The sequence below is a fragment of the Podarcis tiliguerta genome (genome assembly GCF_965153285.1).
Source record: "Podarcis tiliguerta genome assembly, chromosome: 2".
NCBI lineage: Eukaryota > Metazoa > Chordata > Lepidosauria > Squamata > Lacertidae > Podarcis > Podarcis tiliguerta.
In genome coordinates, this window is record NC_139535.1 from 57,175,442 (window position 1) to 57,197,044 (window position 21,603).

Below are 21,603 nucleotides of genomic sequence, written 5' to 3' on the forward strand. Positions count from 1 at the left end.
TCCCGGCGAGGCGAGGGGGCGGGGCGATGCTAATGAGCGGGGCGTGTCCCCCCGGCCAGCCGCGCGACGCACCTCGGAGTTCCTCGCCGCCCATTGGCGAGCCGCGGCGCGGCCGAGGAAGTTGTGACGCTATGCAAATGGAGAGGGCGGCGCCGGGCCCGGCCCGGGCCCCGCCCCCTGCCCGCTGGGGCTGCTGCGCTCGTGTTTGGCTGCGGGGAGAGTCGGAGCGGATTCCATTGGGAAAGACTGCAAATCACTCCGGTTCGAGCGCGTGGGGGGGAGGGAAGAAGGGGGGAGGGAAGAAGCCAAGAGGATCGCCGTCCACCCGCGGAGGCTGCTGCTGCTCCTGCTCCTGCTGCTGCTGCTGCTTACCTTTGCCGGCGTGTCTTCCTCTCTCGCTCTCTCCAGCAGCCAGCCAGGCAGGCAGGCAGCTTCCTGCGCTGGGGAAGAAAGGCAGGAGAGAGAGAGAGGAGCCAGAGGAGCCCCGGAGAAAGAAAAAAAAGCAAATATATATATATTAATATATACATATTAAAGAAAGAGGGGGAAAAGATCTTTGGCTGGAGGGAAAGAAAAGCCAGGAAGAAAAGGCACCAGAAAGAAGAGCGCGCGGGAGGCAGCAAACTTGCCGCTCTCTTGTCACTGGAAAATGACACTTGAGGTAGCCAAGGGCGCCGCCGCCGCCGCCGCCGCAGCAAAAGCCGCCGCCGCTCCAGTCGATCCTATTGTTTCTTAAACTGCCTTCTTTCTCCGGCGATCCCAAGGAGGGTGACTTCGGCGCGGAACGGGGACGGCGCCTTCGTCCTCCGGCTTCTGGCGCGATCCCGGCCAGCGAACAAACGATCGTCGTCATCTTCATCATCATCATCATTTTTTTTAAAAAAATATTATTGTTGTCATTCTTCTCCTCCAAAGGCCACTCCGCCACGCAGCCTCTACAAGAACCAGCTCGCCACCAGCCAAGCCAAGAGCATCCGCGGCCAACCCCGGGGGAGGGCGATTTCGGTCCCCCTCTGGATTCTCGCTCGTTTTGTTTTTCCTCCCCCGCTGCTGCTGCTTCTCCCTTTCAATGTCTGTGTTTGATTTTCTCTGATTTGCTTTGATTCCAGCAGCGGTTCCAGAGAAAAAGAAAGAAAGCAAAGCAAAGAGCGAGAAAGAGAGAGAGAGAAAGCAAGCAAGAAAAAAAACACTCCCTGGCGATTTATTATCATCAACACTATTCTTTGTTGTTGTGTTTTGTGTTGTTGTCGTTCTCTCTCTCTTAGATCTATATTATTACTATTTTTTAAGAAGAAGGGAGGGTCCTGGTTGCTTTTAATTCATGTTTGGGATCCAGGAAAGCATTCAGCGGAGTGGGAGCAGCATGAAGGAAGAGCCCCTCGGCGCGGGCATGAACGCGGTCAGGACCTGGATGCAGGGCGCCGGCGTCCTGGATGCAAACACGGCCGCGCAGAGGTACGTAGGCGCTGGCGCAGCATCCCTCGCTCCCCTTGCCTTGCCCTCCTCTCCCCTCTTGTCTCGGCAGGCTACCTCTCCAGCAACACCAGCTCTCCGCAGCCCACTTTTTGCCTGCAGGACTTTTGCGCTGGGGGCACTTTTTGTTGTTGCAAGCGCCCTTGTCAGTGGCGTCTTTACGCGCGTTGGCTCTTCCTTCCTAGTTGGGCAAACACGTCTTTCTCTGTCTCTCGCTCACACTTTCCATTTCCCCTCCTCCTCCCCAAAATGGTTTTCAGAATAAGTTTACTCTTCCGATGCCCCCAGTCTCATAACCGTCTCTCCATCTCTCAAAAAAGCTACATTAATAGGTGCAACGCTCTTCCTTCCCCAGCATAACCCTCCAGAAGATATAAGCACTAATGCGAATTGACCCCCGTTTCCTCCCAAAGCCTCGATTTTTGTGAGTGAGTTGCAACAGGCAATGAACTTTTTCTAGATGCACAACGCTAGACGCGTGTGTGTGTCCCTTCTGCAAAACCTTTGCAATATTTATTGGTAGTCATCCTCCTCCGCGGATGCTCTTCCCGCCCTCCACAGCCTTGCATTCTGCAAAGCCTCTGTCCCGGACATCTCTAAATCTTTCTCTTTCACACCCCCCTCTTGCTGTCCGTGTTTGCGCGGAAGCAAGTCCGAATTATTGCCGTGGGACTCGCCTCCAAGCCAGCCCCGGTTCGGATTGCAGCCTGGGGCGCATTTGCTAAGACGGATCCGGAACCAAGAGCCAACACTCGGTTTTAACTGTCATGTTCGGCTGTTTTTCATGTCCATCCTTCTCTGCCCAGTACCACCCCCAGGAAAAATGCCCCTCTGAGGAAGGGAAAGTTCTGCAGTTCTGCAGGGACAACCCAAAGGTTGAAATGTTTAAAGTTTTCCTAGGCAGCCTGTGGCGGGATGGTTCCCACCGCAAAGAACCGGAGAGGCGATGGAGCCAGAGGCGCTCTTAAAAGCTCGGGCGGAAAGATAAGGCACATGGCGGGTTTCCCTGACAGCTGAGGCCAGAGCGGAGGGGACTGCGAAAGAACAGCGCTGGGAAAGCAAAGCTCAGCTATCTCGGGCAGCTTAAAGCAATCTATAATTCAACCTGAGCTTTACAAAGTGGAAATAGAAGGTTTGTGGGTGGAGGTGGGTGTTTCAGGAGCAGAATAAATGTTTCATAAAAAAATAAAATCATAATCACTTTGGAGAGCATTGTTTCTTCCTTTCTGACTCGGAGGAGCCAGGCGCTCCAACACGGGAGAGAGAGAGAGAGAGAAAGAAAGAAAGAAAGAAAGAAAGGCAACAAAATAGGTGAATCAATAAGTTTGCCTCCCCTGTAGGACTGAGCCACCTGCTCTGGTTTCTCCTTCGGGCTAGTGAGTTTCACAGAATTTTCTGCTGGAGAATAGGAAGACCAGGCCTGAAATGGACGTGGGTGAGGGCCCTTGAGCTGTGACCCGAAAGCTTGCTGGGCATTTTAGAAAGCCGTGCGGGACCCTGGGCCGGGACTTCGAGTGCTTTTCGGCTCGCTAGCCCCGACGCCCCTTACTCCGTGGCGTCTAGTGCCCTAACTCCAGCGAGGGTGACCAGAAAGGCGGGCAGGGGTGGCATGTGTGAGAGAGAGCCCCTTGGAGATGGGAGTTAAGAGGGTCTTGGGACCGCCTCGGGGCTCTCTAACCGTGTGTGTCTTTGGCTGCAGCGGGGTGGGCCTGGCCCGGGCTCATTTCGAGAAGCAGCCGCCTTCCAACTTGAGGAAATCGAACTTCTTCCACTTCGTGCTGGCTCTGTACGACCGGCAGGGGCAGCCGGTGGAGATCGAGCGCACCGCCTTCGTGGGCTTCGTGGAGAAGGAGAAAGTAAGTGAACGTGTGAAGTGCGGGGTGGGTGGGTGGGTGAAGAGGCTCCGACTGCCTCACCTGCGAACTGTAACCCTCCCCCACTCCTTGCACAGTCCATCACCAGAGAGAAAGAGAGAGGGAGGGAGCGCAATTCCACACCTCCATGCCTTAAAATTAGCTTTGCAACTATTTTGCACGCTATTTGGGAGCGGGGGCATAACATTGCCTTTGCAAAATCCCTACCAGACGATTCGCCTTCCAAACGCTCACAGGGTCCCTTTCTCCCCTCAGAACCTCCACCCCAATTGAGCCAGTTTGACAACTTCATGCCACTACAACGCCCCCACCCCGTCGATTGCCTTCGTGACATCAAGGCGCGTCCCCTCCATCCCTGGGCTACCCTCGTGGGCTTCTCTTCGGTTGCAGCTCTGCCCCAGGCTTCTCTCTCCCTTCCTTTAGGCACTTTTGGTTAAGTGCTTCAAGCTAAATCCCCGCTTGAATGGGAAAAAGAAAAAAGAAAGAAAGCGGGATGTGTGTGTTTGTGTGTAGAAACTAAGAACAAAGTAAAGAAAAGCGCAGAGTGAGTTTGGAGCGTCCCGGTGGTTTGCGGTCGTTCTTATATGTGTGCGCCCCTTTTCCATTCAGGAAGCCAACAGCGAAAAGACGAACAACGGGATCCATTACCGGCTGCAGCTCCTCTACAGCAATGGTGAGCCCCTTTCCTGGCTCGGCCCAACCCTGACAGCTCACGGCGGCTTGAAAGCTCTAGGGAGCTCCCTGGCTCAAGTGAGCTGTTTACTCCTGGAAGTGAGAAGCCGGGGAGGGGAGAAGGGCTCGCCTCGTCGGGATGCTTTAGGGGGGAAATGGATCAGAGGAAAAGAAAAGGGGGAAAGCCACCTCTCCAGTAGTCCCATAAGGCAGGACAGGATTCTCTTTCCTTCCCCACGTGGCGACTACTTTCGCTTTGCATGTTTCCAGCTCACCAGACACAACGTTCCACTTTGGTCAGTCAAACATGGAGGTAGCAGCCAAGGCGGAGCAGGGAGGGGCAGCTGCCCCCCTCCAAATCAATATAAATCAGTAAAAATACATAGCAAACGGAGGTTCTGTCCCCCAAAGCCCAGCTCCCCTAATAAAAGGCCTACCCTCCAAAAAAATCTTGTCTACGACCATGCAGTCAAACTCAAGGAAAAGAGGGAAAACTCTATTTTCGCCTCCACTCTCCCTTATAATATATATGCGCTGGGGTGGGGGTTAAGGCGGGGTGACAAGTCATACTGGGACCGATGGGGGCAAAGAGACACCGGAAGATCTCTCCTTTACGCGCCATCCAAAAAAAGAAGGGAGGGGTGTCTTCGAAGTGTTTGTGTGCATTCTGGAGTGACAAGGAATTTGAACCCGGGTTCACTTGCTTTTCGAAATGCTAACGTCCTTGTTATTTTCGCGATCCATCCCCCCAAATTTTTTTAGGGTTGTGCTTGGTAATGATGACAATAAATAACAGTAACAATAATGGTGATTATTATGACAATCGGTCCCAAGGCCCTTCCCTCTTGCTCCTGGACAGCCGAAGTTCAAGAAAACACCGATCTGTCCATTTTGTCATTTTCTGCATTATTTATCGGAACGATGCTCTTGATTAATTTATTTCTCTTCCCCACTCCCCATTCCCCCTCTCCTGCTTGTAGGGATCAGAACAGAACAGGATTTTTATGTCCGCTTAATCGACTCCATGACAAAACAAGTAAGTTCCTCCCGTCTTAATTCGTGCCTGTATACTTTCTCCCTCGGAGAGATCAAGCTGTGTCCGGGGTGGTTGGAGGCAATGCGTTTGGTTCGGTTCGCCGCGGGTTGCAGGAAGCTGAGACTGGGGGCTGGCTCGGGGGACCACTTGGTTGCTTGCCTGTGTGCGTCCCCAGAATTGCGGAACCGGCGATCGACGTGGGGAGCGCGCCGAGTGAGGTGAGGTCAAGGCGCGTAACGTGCGACTGCTGTTGTGTGCACGCTGCGACAGGCCGTGCAGCCCAGTCCCTCTTCCGGGGGGAAGGCGCAGCCGCTCGGGCAACTTGACACAGATCAGCAAATTAGGGGAGGAGAGGGGGTTGGGCTTTTCTCCTCTCCCCACCCCAAGATACCAATTCCATTTCAGCCCCTTTGCTGTCCCGGCCAAGTTTACCCCGAAGTAAACCCCACTTGGCTCGATAGACCTTTGTTCCAACTGTCTGCCCGCGGATCCTGGCTTTGCACGGCCAGGTGAAGTTGATAAACTCCTATATGATTCTATGATCCAAACCAGTCCCACAAAGACCTGGTTTCTTGGGCGAGAGCCGGAGGGTATTTTCTAACAACGGCCAGAGTTTTCAAACGGGCCTCATCTTCTGGTTCGAGCCGTGTACGGGACAGCTATATATATTCCTGCATTGCGAGGGGTCGGACTAGATGATCCTGAGGACCCTTTCCAATTCTATGCTTCTGCTAAGAGCGGACGGTTGCCATTGGGGCGCATTAGGTGCGAAGGATTTCTCTCTCTTTCCCCCACCCTCACATTTCCTACTCCAAATTCCTAGCCTCTTTAAAGTCCAGGTAGAGGAGAGAGCCAGCAGTCCTAACGGTTAGAGCACAGAAAGGGGGAAAGTCCGCCTAAAGCAGGAGGGATGAGATGACGGAGATCTCGCCTCTGCGAGCGAGGGATGAAGTCCATCCGCTTGGAAAGGAAAGCGCGCCTGCGGCTACAGAGCCCAGAGCAAGCCGCGCACAGCTCAGGCGAAAGAGCGCTTTGGAACCGGCGTTTGGCTGCGATGGGCAAAGCGCCTCCTGCTCCCGGTTTTAGATTGGCCGGGAGCCAGGGCGGGGTGAAGGCGCCGCCGCCTTAAAGGTACAGGATCGCCGTCACAGCCTCCTCGCCAACCTCTCTAATGGGCCAGGGCCAAATAAGGAACTGAGATCGGGTTGCGGCCAGAAGGAGGAGGAGGAGGAGAGGCGGGGAGGGCAATGTTATTTGTCACACACACAGAGATTAATTTTGTCTCCCCCCAAATCCGAAGTTTTAATTAGGCACAGTTGCTGTTTGAAATAAATAAATAACGTGCGGCTTCCTACTCCCTGAAGGCGTTCAGATCACAGGATTCTTCTCTCCCCCGCCCCCAACTCACTTTAATTATACGAATGAAAAGAAATAGAAAACAAACACAGCCACGCAAAAAACAGCAACCAGCCAGTGTAGCAAATATTTATCCTTCTCTTATTTGCAATGACATTGCTAGTGTTTTTTGGTGGTTGTTTTTTCGGGGGTGGGTTGGGGGGACAGCGATTAACTCATTAGAGCTTTGCAGCTGTATAACTAGGCAGTGAAATGTATGCCGGGAGGTTAAGTGACTGTTTTAGAAATGCTACGTTCAAATACAAGCCTAGTTTTAATTTGTAATATGGGGAGCTGTTCCTGTCATGCAGGCTAATTTTGAGTATGACATTTGCTTCAGAACGCTCAAGTTTGTGTGTGTATGTGTACATACCCAAAGCCAAGCAATTGTGTTTGCAGGTAAAAGGCTACACACAGACAGAGAGAAAACCAAAACAGGAGGCAAGAATTTTGCCTCCCCAAATCACAATATTTTTGTGCTATGATTTAATTAAAAACATTTCTTTTTAAAAAATAATAATCTAAAATTAAAAGACTTTAAAATCAGATCTGATTAGCATTCATGTTAATCATTTGAAAGTAATCAGTTGAGGTACATAGACTTATTCAAGTTTTGTTTTTCTATAAAAAAGTTCGGGTTTTTTGTGTAGGAGGGGTTCCTCCACTTTAAAAAGGCCAGACAAAATCTCCAACATTTGCACACATTTATAAACCAGTTTCTGGGTGTTTCAAATTCTGCCTTCAAAAACTTTTATTGCTTGCCTTTGTTTTTGGTGGCTTTTTGACACCAAACCAGAAAGGTCAAAGTGCTGAGTTTGTTTTAGAACACTGTCTTTGATGGTCCCTAAACATCTTTTCCTGCTATTGATGGCTGTCTTACAATAGAAAGAAAAAGAAAGAAAGAAAATGAAGTAATTATGTTAGACAATTCCATCATTCAGATACAGCTAATTGAAAGATACTCTTTTGAAAGAGTCTGTCGCAGGGGCTGAAACAAAAACAGGAACAATTCTCTAACAGCAAGTCTCGAAAAAGTGGTGAACAGAATTGACTGAAAATGGATCTGTGGGCTCATATTTAAATTGGCAGAAGCCCTCACAGTGCTTTGGGGTGTGTCTTGTGTATTTCATGAGGAATTGTTACAAAAATACCATTTAATATTATAATTGAACAGCTTTTATATTACAGTCATGTAAGAGATGATGTTTCCACCTTTCATAATTATGATCCCCTGGTGGAAAGCGACTATTTGAGTTTCTATAGCTTTAAAGCACTTTCCTTTAACAAGGCACTTTGCTTATGATTGCATTGTTGTCAAATCATCTGTGAGTTTTCTTAAGAAAATAAAAGGTGAATAGTCTGCCATCTTTCGCTTAAATACGATGGTGAGATTTAAGCAGCCTGAATGCAGGATTGCAGCCTTTGTTTGTTTGTAGCATTTATAATATAGATATTACAGGCTATAATCACCTTTGGAGGATGTCTCAATTCCCCCACCCCCTTCTGTATCTAAATCTGCAGTGAGGGGGAAAATACAGTATCTTTTTTTGAGTTTGGGGTGGGATCGAATAGTATCACTGACAAATAACATAGACAGAACCAAGATCTGAGGGAGAATGTTGCTACAGAGCTACATTAAAAAGCCTCTTCTAGATGTGAATGTAGAAAATAGCAAGCTGGTGGATACAAGTGTGTTGTGTTATTTGCTTCCTTGTTAGGCCCATGAATGTGTTCAGAAGTGGCACATGTGCCTTTAAATATAAACAGTGGCTGTATCAGTTTTTGTGTGTGTGGTGATCTGATTATTATTTCTGGAAAGCAAAGACGCTTGCTAAATTTCTGCTCGAAACAAATTTGCTTGGGAGGTCTCGAAGCCTGTGCGCTAGTTAATCAAGGAAGGAAGGTCAGTGCTACATATGGCTTGCCAATGTGTCCAAATGTGGAGACATCGCTAGCGGTTTAGCGCAGAGTGTGCATAATATATAGGAGATTCCCCAGTAACTTTCAGCTTGTAATTAAATTGTGCAAAGCCTGGTTGGAAAAAAAAAATCTTTAATCTTTAATGCAAGTTAAACATATATTGTCAACCTACTTAGAGGGGCAGTATTCCAGTACACACGACTCAGAACAAATTGGATAATGGAATGATGACTCCGAAATGAAACTGTGGCAGGAGCATGCATGCCTTAATGGGGTGGCGTCAGCGGGAGACGTGCGCACATGCCTTCGTCAACAATGATTGTCCTACACGGCAGTCACTGTTTTGAAGACATTTTTTGCAAATATTATTTTTTAAAAAATATATCTGAAAAGGTTAATGAACAAATAGGTTGTCCCTTTTGCCTCTAGGAAGGTGTCAGTGAAGAGACAGTATTGAAGGGAAAGGGTGTTTTAAATCTACAGTGCTATTGACATAAGCATGCAGGTAACTGAACTATATAATCATTTAATTCATTCAAAATAAACTTTAATAGATGGTTTATTATCCACAGTGATTGCAATCACTTTCATTCAATTGTATGAGTATTATTATTATTTCTTTGTTTAAATGTCTGGATGCTTGAAACTCTCTGTATGAAAAGTCATGGACAGATGCTGGGCTTGAGATATTCATTTTTTTTTTTTTAAATAAAGCAGGTTGTAATAGTGCTTTATGAGTCATGGATATTATCCCAACTTCATCTGTATGGTTTTTAAAAAAACAACCCCTAAAGCCTAAGAATAGACAAGGGTATATTTTGGGTAGAAATCTTGAAATAGTTACTCATGAATAAGCCATTGTTGGCTTAAATGGGACAGTACCTGCATGCAACTGCTTGCCTATATTTAGCAGTCTCCGACGCTGCCTAAGAAATTAGACTTGGGTCCTGGTATAGTGACAAAGCTTAACCCAACTGGTGAGAGCTGATTTAGGCTTATGGGCATTAATTTTGTCTCTGCATGCATATAAGCAAACACCCAATCTTGCTTCCTTTGCCCTGAACATGTGAATTTGTCCCTGAAGTTTTAACATTGGTCAGGCCTTCAGGTGTGTACATGTATCATGTTGTGTTTATGTGTCTATATCACACTTGGCATTGGACATATTGGCAATGTAAAGCTGGGTGCCGTGGGTGCTTCTCAGCTCTGGAATGATGTGCATGTAAATATACATGTATGCAACCTGATAAACAATACCCTTCACTGAACAACGTTAAGTTCTCTTCAGTGCTGAGAGCAGATCTTCTCACAGTTCAGTCCTAATGCACTTCGTAGAAATAAGTAGAGCTGTTTCCTGCAGAACTTTCCCCCATGTAAGGCATTCTAGATGCTATATCAAACGTTGTTTCAAATAACTCTATAGATGTCTGTTCCCTCCCCTCCCTGCCGCTGAGCATGATGCACATGGTACATAGGTAGTTTTCCATTTTTGCCACGATCCTGCTGTGCCAACGCACACAGGTATTCAATCAGCTCTCTGCTCAGCATATTGCATGGTTCTGTGGCTGGCACATAGGCGATTAAAATATTATGAATCCATTCAGAAAAGAACTCTGCAGAATCTGAGCTATTGAGCACAATGCGCCTTTGAAAACGCAAGAGAGAAAGTTTGCAATCGAGCCAGGTTCCAGCAGCTTGAGTGTTCCTTTGGTTGCATGTCAGAAAGTGCAGGTGATTTTAATTTCCTCATACGGAGAAGAATGCAGAAGTCTGAAATTTGCATGCATGATCAGGACCTGTGTGTTTGGGAAAATGTAAACTCATCACAGTGGAAAATGTGTTGTTTGGAGTCTGGGGGTGAAAACAAAGCTGAGGATTTTGGAGCGACTGCCTGGGCCAGATGGCCTAGTGCATTCCCAGTCTGGCAGCCCAACTGCTCCCTCCTGTATAATATACAGCCATTTGTTCTGGGATATTTACGCTAGAGTTGTTTCCATGTGAATGTTTGAGAAGCGTTGAAAACGAACATATTAAGGGGGGCAAGAATTTTATTTAATTCATGTGAATTCAAGTTGATTAGTGAGCCAACATGCCAGGGACGAGAGAATGAGAACAATGATTAGCGTCTTTTGGTTTAGGGCTGTTGAGCAAGAAAAATAATCGCTATATTTTGGGGGCAAGTCTGGGCAATCCCTTATTGCTCTACCTATTAAAACATTATAGCAAATAATGAGGGGCTGCTCTGCAGGCGGAAATCAGAATTAGTGGCTGGTTAAATATTGCAAGTGGAAATTATTTTAATCCAGAATCTAAGCACTCATTCCTAAATTTATCAATACAACATGATAGTCTAAACCCTTATGATTGGTATTTTATGATTATCTAAATACTCTTTGCCCCTTCTTCAGACATAGACCTATGGATGCAACCTGATGTATAAAATGCTTCTTTTATGTGGACACCTATTTGTCTGCATAATGTTAGATAGCACTCAGATATCCCAAGTGGTAAGAGATAATTTGCTGGATATAGGGACATAGGGATTGGTTCGTGACCATTTATGCACATTGGGTTATATCCAGTGGTGGTGTTCAGCTAACAGAAGACTGCTGCCAGCAGAAAGGAGATTTTGGCAATTTCAGGCAATTATCCCACCCATCCCTGCAGCCCCCCTCACCTGCCATAAATATGGTGCAGAGGTTTGGAGGAGCGGGTGGGGAGAAATTGCAAAAACCAACAACTTAGTACCTTATTCTGCAGATGAAAACCTTACTGCCTGCTCAGCAACATTGTTGGATACAACCCATGGGCTCCAATCCAGCTAAAGTTAGTTGCTCCTAAGTAACATTGCAGCTAATGGAACAAGTTAGTTATGACTGTAGAGCACGTCCCGCAGGAATATCCAAATCTGTGCATTTAAAAAACCCCCAGTGTGGTTGGACATATATCCCAATGAGTCAGAGGTCCTGTTCTGGAGGGGGTTGCACTCCTAATGAGTGAACCAGTGCATAGTTTGGGTTGCTCCTAGAATATTTGTTGTTGAGGAGCACCTCTTTTCAGCTTTGGCTGGTTCACCAGCTGTTGCCGTTCTATGACAGGGAGAACTTGGCTCCTGTGGCCCATGTGCTGATAACCTCATGTTTGGATTACTCTATGTGAAGCTGCCCTAGAAGTTTTGTTGCATGTGGCTAGGCTCCTGTCAGAGCAGTGGTGGGCTTCAAAATTTCAGTGGCTCCCTGTGCAATGCCAGAATTCACCCCCTCCCACCTCTCACTTTCTGTTATTCATCATTGTTGCTGTTCCCTCTCGGTTTGGCACCCAGTGTGGGCGAACCAGTTGTGTTCCCTTAAATCCACCCCTGGTCAGAGGTGGCCTGCAGTGAGCACGAATTGTGGAAGAACTGCAGTGGCTTCTAATATGTGACTGAGCCAGTTTCATGGTACTTGTGTACAGAAAGCCCCAAATAACTTGGAAACTCAATTCCTGGGAGAACACCTGCTGCCCTATAGACCAGCCTGTATATTAAAGTCAGCTAAGGTGGCTCTCAACAGCCTCACCATTTTTTGATATTTGTATGGCAGCGTTGTGGGGGAGAGGCTTCTCGGTGGGGGCACCTTGCCTTTGGAATGCTCTTCCCTTTGAAATAGGATGGATGCTGATCCTGTTCAGCTTTGGGCACCAGCTAAAGACGGGACTTTTTGCTCAGGCCTTCCTCAATGTTTAATGTCAGACTTATTTGTCCTGACCTCTTCGGGTTGCCGTGCATTTGCTCCTGTTCTTAAGCTGTTGAGTGTTTTTTGTGTTGCTTTTAACTTGTAACCCACTTTGAAATCACTAGCAATGAAAAGCAGGATAGAAATGTTTTTAATAAGTAGTAGTAGTATGTATATATGTATGTATGTATTTATTTATACCCCGCCCATCTGACTGGGTTTCCCCAGCCACTCTGGGCGACTCCCAACAGAATATTAATAACACGATAAAACATCAAACATTAAAAACTTCCCTAAACAGGGCTGCCTTCAAATGTCTTCTAAAAGCCATTTATTAAAAGTTATTTCTAAATTAATAAACATAATGGTCCTAGTTGGAGGTAAGGGGAAAGGGTTTAATTGCCTTTTTAATATACTTTTTCAGCCTCCTATCAAGACATACCCCAGAGTTAAAACTATAAAAGACAAACACACCCACACCGGGGGGAAATTGCATCACATGGTTGTTTATTTCTTTACCAATGTGGGTTATGGTGTACATTTGCAAAATTATTTTTAGTACTACAGTAGTCTAACTTTATACCGGGGTACTTTCACTTCACTTCTTCCTAATTTATTGATCTCCTTTTGTAACTGGGTTTCACCGGAGCAGAGCCCTGCATAACTTTGACAATTATCCCACCAAAGGTCTTGGTTTCATGAACAGAGCATAAAAAATATTTGGAAATATTTAGATCAATACACCATTTTCATTTAATGCATGCAATAGAAGGGTTGTGCGTGAGTGCCTGTGTGCGTGTATATTTAAAGGAATCATAATTTAGCAACTTCCTGTAGTGGGACCTGAGTTTCTGTCAGCTGCAAAGATCTGAGACTGTTCTTCCTTCCGTCCTGAAACCAACTGTTGTAAATGTTTGCCGCCATGGTTTGTGAGCATGGACAGCAACTGTAAGCTAACCAGTCAGCCCCACACTTCTTATATTGTGCCATTTGCGAGAAGATGTAACATCCTAAGAGTGGCTTAGAGAGCCAAAATAGAGTGGCACCCTGTGTATCCTGTTATTTGATAATTCATTCACAGAGGGGTGGGGATTCGTTTGGTCTTCCAGGTCCTTCATTGCAGCTTAGAGGCCTGCAAACTTATTCTTCCAAATAAATCTAGTTTGCCATTTTTTGGCCTTGGTAATGGTGCAAGGGAAGGATAACAAGAGGCTGTTCTCCACAGGCCCTTCATGAATTAAATACCTGCAGCATTCTAGACACTCGCATGTCAAGTTTAGCCAAGTAACGCCAGCTTATTGAACAAACACTAAGGAGCAATTTCTCTGGCCAAGTCAGTCTCTTTCCTCCCCTTTGACTGGATTTCACTCTGCAGCCGGCAAAGTGTTCATGGGACTTGGCCATTGAGTGCATGGCCTGTCCTTTTTTTTTGCATGCTCTTGCTTTTGCATGGTGTTGGTCATGTCCACTGCATTGTTTCTGCATGAACACATGGTGCATCAACCTGCTCAACATAGTTGGGTGAAATGGATCTAATTTCCCTGGTGCTTGTGCGCAGATCCTAAGCACCTTGGATGGACCAGGCTCACATATAATGTAGGGGCAATCTTGGCAGGAATGTTGTGTTTGTAAGTGTCCCTTATGTCAAGTCGGAGCAGCTTTCTAAGCATTGTCTAAACTGACCGGTAGTAGTAGCTCTCCAGGAGATGTCAGGGACTGAACCTGGGACTTTCTGCATGCAAAGCAAATGCTCTGCCACTGAGCTAAGGCCCTTCCCAACACATGCATGGCATTTAATGCAATTCATTGAACAGCTATTATCAGTAAACAATCTGAAATGCAGGTAAAATTGTGTTTGGTCAAATAGGCTCCTAGAACTGGCTTGCCTTTTTGTTCTTGCAAAGAAGGAAATACTGAGGAGCATCTGCACAACCCAACACACGTGTGTGTGTGTGTGTCTGTGAGGGGGGGGGGTTAAGGTTGCCAACTTTCAAATCAGCACATGCAGCTCTCTCTTCAAGCACAGTTTGATAGGCAGCAATTGGCAGGTGATAATGCTTAGCTGCAAAAGTGGTGCCTGATGATTTATGCAAATCAAAGCTTTCTTATAGGGCAGGAGCGGGTTGTTTTTGCTTTTATCTAGTTGGCAATCCTAAAGGAAATGCAAAACTTTTGGTAACCTCTATATGTGGCTCATAGAATGGGAGCTGAAAGAAGTAGGCAGCGTCCATCTCCCAGCCATGCATTCTGTTTTAATACATGCAGTTGCCTTGATAATAGCTGAGTGCAAAGAAATTGAAGTGAGCCCCTAGTGCATCGCAAGGCTAAGGATGTTATGCACGTAAGCAAAAGGACTGCTGATGTTAAACACAACAGACAGGTGATTAGATACCACACTGTTGACTCTGTTTGTTCATTATTGCTATTTAGCTAGGTTTTGTTTTTTAAAAAGTAGGTACCTGGAGGTTAAGTAAGCATAGCAGATGCATGGAGAGGAAGTGAAGAAAGGGAGGGAATTAAATCTGCTTGCTCTTATTTGTAGCTGCTAGTGAAGCTGATGTTGCTGCAATTAAACTCACATTGACTCCGGTGCCGGCAAGATTGGCAGCTGAGCATGCACAGTGGTGGGGCTTCAACGTTTTCAGTTCTTACTTAAGTAGGGGGTGGGATCCTTTGGGGCCCTACTGTGCTGTATTAAATGCAAAATCAATTATTCAGCACAAAACACCATTGCCCCAGCTTCGCTGGCTTTTTGGCAGCGCCCCGATAACCTGACATATCAAATGCAATTAAGCCTTTGGTATTCTTCCATTCCTGCGGTCAAAAAGTCCACTCTTGATAACATACAAACCCCACAGCATCAATCACTTGTGTTGCCTTTTGATTCTAGGAAGATTTTTAAAAAATTCTAAACCTGCAAAAATCACAGTAGACTAAAACTTCATTTATTTAAATAATTGATTTATATTAAATGAACCTGTATCTGGTCCTGATGATTTGCAGGTAAACCTCTACTTGTAAATATTCCTTAAAAATTCCACGAGGCAAATTATTGTGTGTTTTTGAAAAGCACCATCTGATGTAGGAATTAGTACCAATGATTCTAGTGCCGTATAGTGTTTACTTGCACAGATCCAGAACTCTGTGTGCCCTCCGATGTGCACCCAGACCCCCTTACATGGAGTGGTTTCCTCATTCACTTTAATTGTGTGCAAGACTCAATCCATGGGAATGTTTTTCTGCCTCTCTGCACAGCAGATCCCCCTCATCTGCAAGAGATCTCTGGATCATCACAAATGCTTTTAACACGAGGGTTTCTCTGTGTTTCCAAGCCCAGGGACCTGTAAGTTAGAGCTGGTTCAAGCAATTCTGTGAGGCGCGTGGCAGAGTCTGGGTGAAACTGCCTCACGGCACCTTAGGGAGATGGGATGTTTCAAACCACCCCTAGTTCTCCTTGCACATCCAAAACCCACTTCATCTGCATCCACTGGCTTTGCACTTACAGAGGGATTTTGACATGGAGTGCTTTCATGTTAAGTCACCATTATGGAAAAGTATGAATCAGCTCAAAGTTCCACTGAAGGCAGTGAGATGTGCCTGTAAATAGGTGAGTGGATATGGAGATGTCTAGCCCAGTGCAGTTCACTCTAACTCAGTAGTGGGAGCCAGATGTGGCCCCCCAGGGCGTCTCTATCTGGTGCTCAGCAGCCCTATTTCACACCTTCAAGTATTTTTTTTTGCCTAACTGGAATGTATCCTTGAACAGATCATGCCTCTTGGTTGCCTAGAATGAAGAATATAGAGGTGTATGTGTATGTGTGTGTGTAAACAAGCCCGCTGTATAAAGGTAAACATTTGCTGGTTCCCACAATTTTGCTTCTCACCCCTGGCATTGGGCCCCCTGCCATGTGCCCAGATGGCACTGTGGACATTGATCAGATACTGGCTCTAACTGGCACCAATTCTTAAAGACTTCAGGCACCGATCCTTTGCAGCCCTGATCCCCAAGATCTGTTTAAATGAAAGATGCTGATGGTTGGAAACGGCGTGCAACTAACTTGCAGTGTTACCGAGCTGCATCCCTTTCTCTAACCCTTTTCCCCCTTGCAGTACTGAGCTCAGATCCTGTTAAGCATGTCAGGATGGGAAGCCAGTGGCTTTTCAAAAGGGAAAAGAGAAACACACTTGGTAAACAAAGCCCCAGTGGGTGAAACAAGTGGAACAATATATGCAAAGGAGTACAGGCTGAAATCCCTCTGAAATGCAGGCTAAGATCTTGGTTGATGAGAAAGGGGTAAGATCTGGGCCCAGGGAAGACACACTCCCCCCCACCAAACCCTCTGCAATAAAGTTAGATGCTTGCTGTACAAGCTCTGTTAGAGCTTTCTTAAAAAGTGACGTTGGCATGAAGGCTGCAGAAAGCTACAGCAACATCAGTGCTATTATTTACGGCACTACTAAATCATATTAAAATATAGTATACCGTACTGGAGTGTGATAATACTATGTTTAAGCAATTACTTTTGCTGGCTAAGATTCATGACTGCTGCACAGGCAAACCTCACCCCCTCCTATCGCTTTCAGTGGGCAACCTTTTCAAAAGCAAAGTTACCGCAGTGCCAAGCCGTCTCATTTTATGCATGGCTTTGTTCCGCTTGTTTAGCTGTACTAGTTTGCTTGAGCTGGCCACACACACACACACACACACACACACACACAGGAATTTTACTTGTTGGTTTGTGTTAGGGATGCCATGAAATGACTTATACTTTTAAAAGCAAAGTTTTAATGCAGTACCCTTTTTAGTAAGGGTGTGCCAAATGATGCTGCGGACTGCAGCTCTGGCATCATAGAATTGTGGAGTTGGATGGGACCACAAGAGTCATCTAGTTCAACTCCCTGCAATGCAGAAATCTTTTGCCCAACGTGAGGCTCGAACCCACAACCCTGAGATTAAGATTCTCATGCTCTACCAACTGAGCTATGTACATTTTAATTTATTTATATGTTTGAATGTTTATGACCCCCCGTTTTTCATAAAATATACCAAGGCAGCTTACAACATAAAATGCAATGGAACCTATCTACAAATGTCTATAAAGCGTAATGAAAAACATCAATAAAGCATCAGTAGATATTGTCTGGTATCTACTGATACATTGTAAATATACATTGTCTCTTTGAAGCAAATGGGAGTACGAGGCTAAGTTAGGTGTGAGCCACATTTATTTGTATACATCTTGAAACGATTCACTCATAGACATGAATATTGCCTAAACCTGTAATAGGAAGCTGGTTATAAGTCATTCAATGACTATGCTGCCTAAAGTGCTACAACTCCCTCTTGAGGAAAGTTAATTCCACTCTCTACCTCCAAAACAAAACAAAACACTCTAATGGCCTTCCTTAGTTAAGATAGTCAAAATCTTCATTTTTAGGAAGGCTTTGGGGACATAAACTGTTGTTTCCCTTTTGAAGTAGTTTTAATGGCTGTGGTTACATTGTTTTTGATGGATTTTTTTTATTTAAAAAAACACATTCTACTCTCTCCGTTGTTTTAATGTTTTATAGCTGCTGTTTTTCTTTCCATTGCCAAATTGTTTTTTAAATGGTTAAGTTATTGTTTCAACTTGCATCATTAACTACCTTGGGCTCCTTGAGGAAAGGCAGGCTATAACCATTTTGAATGAATGAATGAATGATAGCAAAATGGAACACCCATGTTCAGAACCAGTGTACCTGACATAAGAACAGGTCAGTGGGAATAACTGGCCCCTGGAATAACTGGAATTGCTCGGCCACTGCAGGAGACAGAGTGGGCTAGGCAGAACTTTGGTCTGATTGAGCCAAGGCAGTATTTTCCTATTCTTGCATTATATAGAAGCATCGATGGAAGATGCAGAGGTGGTTTTAGGGCAGTGCGACCAGTTCCCCCACACTGGGCACCCAGTGCAGAGGGAGCCTGGTAAGCACTTGCTGAGCTAGGAGAAGGAGACGTGAGGGCTCTGACAGGGTCCTAGAGTCCTCTCACCTTCTTAAAGCCTAATTACTGCTTTGGGAAGGAGGTAGGAAGGCTCTAGGACCCCCTTCCAGAGCCCTCCTCCCTCTTCCCCAAAGCCTGGCATGGCATGAGGGCTGGGGTGGCAAGTTTTGGGCTAGCTTAGGGCACCACAGTACCAAAGTCTGCCCAGGAAGATGCACACTTGGTTTTGTAGGTCATCTGGGGATCTATAAATGCTATTTCACTCATTACTGGAGACAGAAGACAGGAAGATGCACCTCTATGCAGCACCTAAGTTACTGGTGAATTTGGAAGCATTTCCTGCCTGCGGTTGGTAAAGCACAGGGGGAGCACATGAGGACAAAGGACAAGAGAGCTTCTGTATTTTTAAAAACTGTTGTGTAGGGGAGGGCGTTTCAGTCGACACAGGCTTTCTTGCCGTTGCAGGATAAGCTGCTCCTGCCGAAAACACCCCCTTTCTTTGCAACTAGTAAAGACAAATACAGGAGCCCTGCCCTCCTCTGCATCTGCTCACCCTAGTAAAAGGAGTTTACTAATGGCCTACCTTTAACAAGATGGCACGAAAGGTTAAGTATTGCAAATGCAGAGCTCCATCCTGCAAAAACATATGCCCCTGCACAGCAGTACACCCTGCATGAGGTTGTTTGCCATTTTTATTGGACCTCAATAAAGAGCTTGTTGCAGGTTTCAGCAGCCAGCCTTTTCTTTTAGGGTTGCCAACTATTGAACTGAACCCTTCCCGCCCCCCCCCCCCCGCCGGCCATAGCTGTTCCTTTACCAGCCATTTGATCAGCATCAATTAGCAGGTGAGGGCAGTTCTGTACCATAAAAATCTTTGCCTGCTGATTGCTGCAGAATAAAAAGTCTTTTAAAGGGCCAGACCAATGATTTTGCGTTCTAGCCCATTAGGCTTCATGGTCTTATGGAGGAGCCTTTCTCTTTAAACAGCAACAGTGTATTACTTCTGCAGTGTTTGGGGGCCCACATGGGTGTCTGCCCCAAAGTCCTTCCCTGAGATTCTATTTGTTTTCTCTTTGTTGTGCAGTCATATTGACCCCCCCCCTCCTGGGGGGGGATATGTGGTGGGAAACTGTAAACTTCCTTCAGATGGCACATGGATTTCTGTTGTGATGTAGAATGTTGCGGTGTGCAAATGGCATAGTGGCACAGCTTCCCCTTCCTTGTCAGTTTTTGCAGCCCAGGCTGATGCTTTATTTATTGACTCAGCTGTAAGCTCCACCAACTTAGAGTCAGCCTGTGCAGGACTGCACCCTTAAAGGTACAGGAGCAGGCGGAATGGGCAGACCAGGACAGCTTGAAGTCCCACCGTTTGAAAATGATTTATTCCACACATTCTGTGGCAGCAAAAATCTGGGCTGGCCACCTAGAGAACACGTGACAGGGATCCGTTCCCCGACAAGTGTGGCTGTGTGCGACATGCATGTTTGTAAACATGTACTGATCACTTACCACTTTGAGGCATTTATTTAATGCATCCTAGGCTAGAGCTAGATGCTGCAAAACAAACATATTCCTAACCCTGGGCTTGTTTGGTTATTGCATTTATACCCCATCTATTTCCCTCCAAGGAGGTGATGCACATGGTTCTCCCCCTCCGCATTTCATGCCCCCAACAGCCCTATGAGATAGGTTAGGCGGAGAGGTGGTGGCTGGCCCAAGGTGACCCAGTGAGCTTCTTAGTAAAGTGGCGATTTGAACCCTGGTCTCCCAGGTCCTAGTCCGACACTCTAACTGCTGCACCAACACTGGCTGTCAAGTTTACCCCTGACCCCAGTGTGGGGACAACTGCTGGGTGAATTGGCAGAGGGTGCTTAATCCTTCTGCTGCCACCCAGTTCTCCCTTCCCCCTCTCCTTGTGGCTTGCTTCTTCCCCTTTTTTTCTGACCAGCTATATCTGAGCCTAGAAATATGCCTGGCCTGGGAAAGGGATGAGGTTTGGGGAGCACTGGCAGATGGGAGGAAGATTAAGCAGCCCCTCTCCACCCCCTCAGTTGTTCCCCATCTCCACATTATGACCAACATGTCTTTGATGAATTAATGGGTGTTGGTCTCTAGATTCCCTCAGCTTTAGCCAGCATGGCCGGTGGTCAGGGATGATGGGAGTTATAGTACAACAACATCCAGGCGACCCCTACCTCCTCACCCTGGATTAACATATTGTGTCACATAAGGTGTATGCCTAGATAGATAACACATGAAGCAGACTTAAATACTGACATGGCATTTTAGGTACTGGTGCATCTGTGTTACTGGCTTAGTCTCTTGTTTTCCAGAACTTGTTTGTTTGCATTGACAGGAATTTACTCTCCTTTAATTTGTTAGCATAGTTAACTAGGCTGGAGTTTTACAGAGCACGTTGTGAATCAGGTTCTGTGCTCTGGTAGTAGCTAGTTAAGTGTACAGCCATGCTTTTTGAATTAAAAATATATTAACTTTTTCTTTTTATGAATAGGCCCCATAGTGTTCTGAGCTTTCCTGGTTTTCCCGCCCCCCCCCTCCTCCCTGCTATTAAGTTTATATTTTATTCTGAATTGAAAAGAACATTGTGGTTGTCTTGACTACTAAAAAAGCTTATCCTACACACCGCTTAGAAGATGTGCATAATGCATCGGTTAAAACAGAAGAGGGGGGGGGGGGGAGAGAGAAAAGCGCAGAGCAAAGCTCTCACTCTGCTCCGCTTCTGGGACTCTCCAGCAACAAATCTCGAGGCAATTTCTGCTAGGATGCCGTCTGTTTAAGCAAAGCTAACTGGCTTGCCACATTGTTATGCATTCATGTGCTGTGTCGGTGATCATTTTCTTCAGGCACATTCACTTTGCAGGTTAAAAATAAAATAAAAAAATAAAATCCCCCTTCCTGTTTCTCTTTCTTTCCAGGCGATAGTGTACGAAGGCCAAGACAAGAACCCAGAAATGTGCAGAGTTCTGCTCACCCATGAAATAATGTGCAGGTAAGAAAGCTCCTGTCATCATTTAATTAGCAAATGCAAAATTAATTTCTGTCTCAAAAAAGAAAGCGAGGGGGGGGGGATGAAAGTAGGTTGATCCTGTAACTATTTTGGAATGTAAAAGCATCACTTTCTTTGCTTCCAAGAAGCCCAAAATAACAGTTTTACATCTGCAATTAGCAGCAAAGCCCCAGTCATCATACACATTTTCAATTATTTATTGGAGCTCAATCCTCAACAATGTATGAGAAGCTTCCGTTTAGACACTGTAGCCTTAATAGGCGCAGGAAATGTCTTCACACCAAAAAATGTTAGCATCTAAATTGCTGCCTTTCGAGGAGGAGTCATTATCCAGCAGAATCTCCCAGCAGTAAAATTGCCATGTTAGGCCGCTGGGATCACGATGGGCTTTCATTCAGCCGGACAGAAAGGCAGAGGATGTTGTCATCTTTTTACGGATTTACAGGTTTATTCTCAGCAGCGAGATGCCATTTCGGCTGCCTGGGAAGGGCGTTTTAGGGGGCCAGGGA

General features: G+C 46.0%; 1 protein-coding gene across 8 annotated transcripts in view; it reads left to right on the forward strand.

Moving 5' to 3' along the window:
* The first annotated feature begins 213 nt into the window (after window positions 1-213).
* EBF1 (EBF transcription factor 1) overlaps window positions 214-21,603 on the forward strand; it is a 370,285-nt gene continuing 348,895 nt past the window's right edge. For all 8 annotated transcript variants that reach the window (XM_083423165.1, XM_083423169.1, XM_083423166.1 and 5 more), the window contains exons 1-5: window positions 214-1,455; window positions 3,173-3,329; window positions 3,957-4,020; window positions 5,000-5,055; window positions 21,003-21,076. In XM_083423165.1, the coding sequence (XP_083279291.1) occupies window positions 1,322-1,455; window positions 3,173-3,329; window positions 3,957-4,020; window positions 5,000-5,055; window positions 21,003-21,076 (485 nt within the window). In that variant the 5' untranslated portion in view covers window positions 214-1,321. The remainder of the gene's footprint in view (window positions 1,456-3,172; window positions 3,330-3,956; window positions 4,021-4,999; window positions 5,056-21,002; window positions 21,077-21,603) is intronic.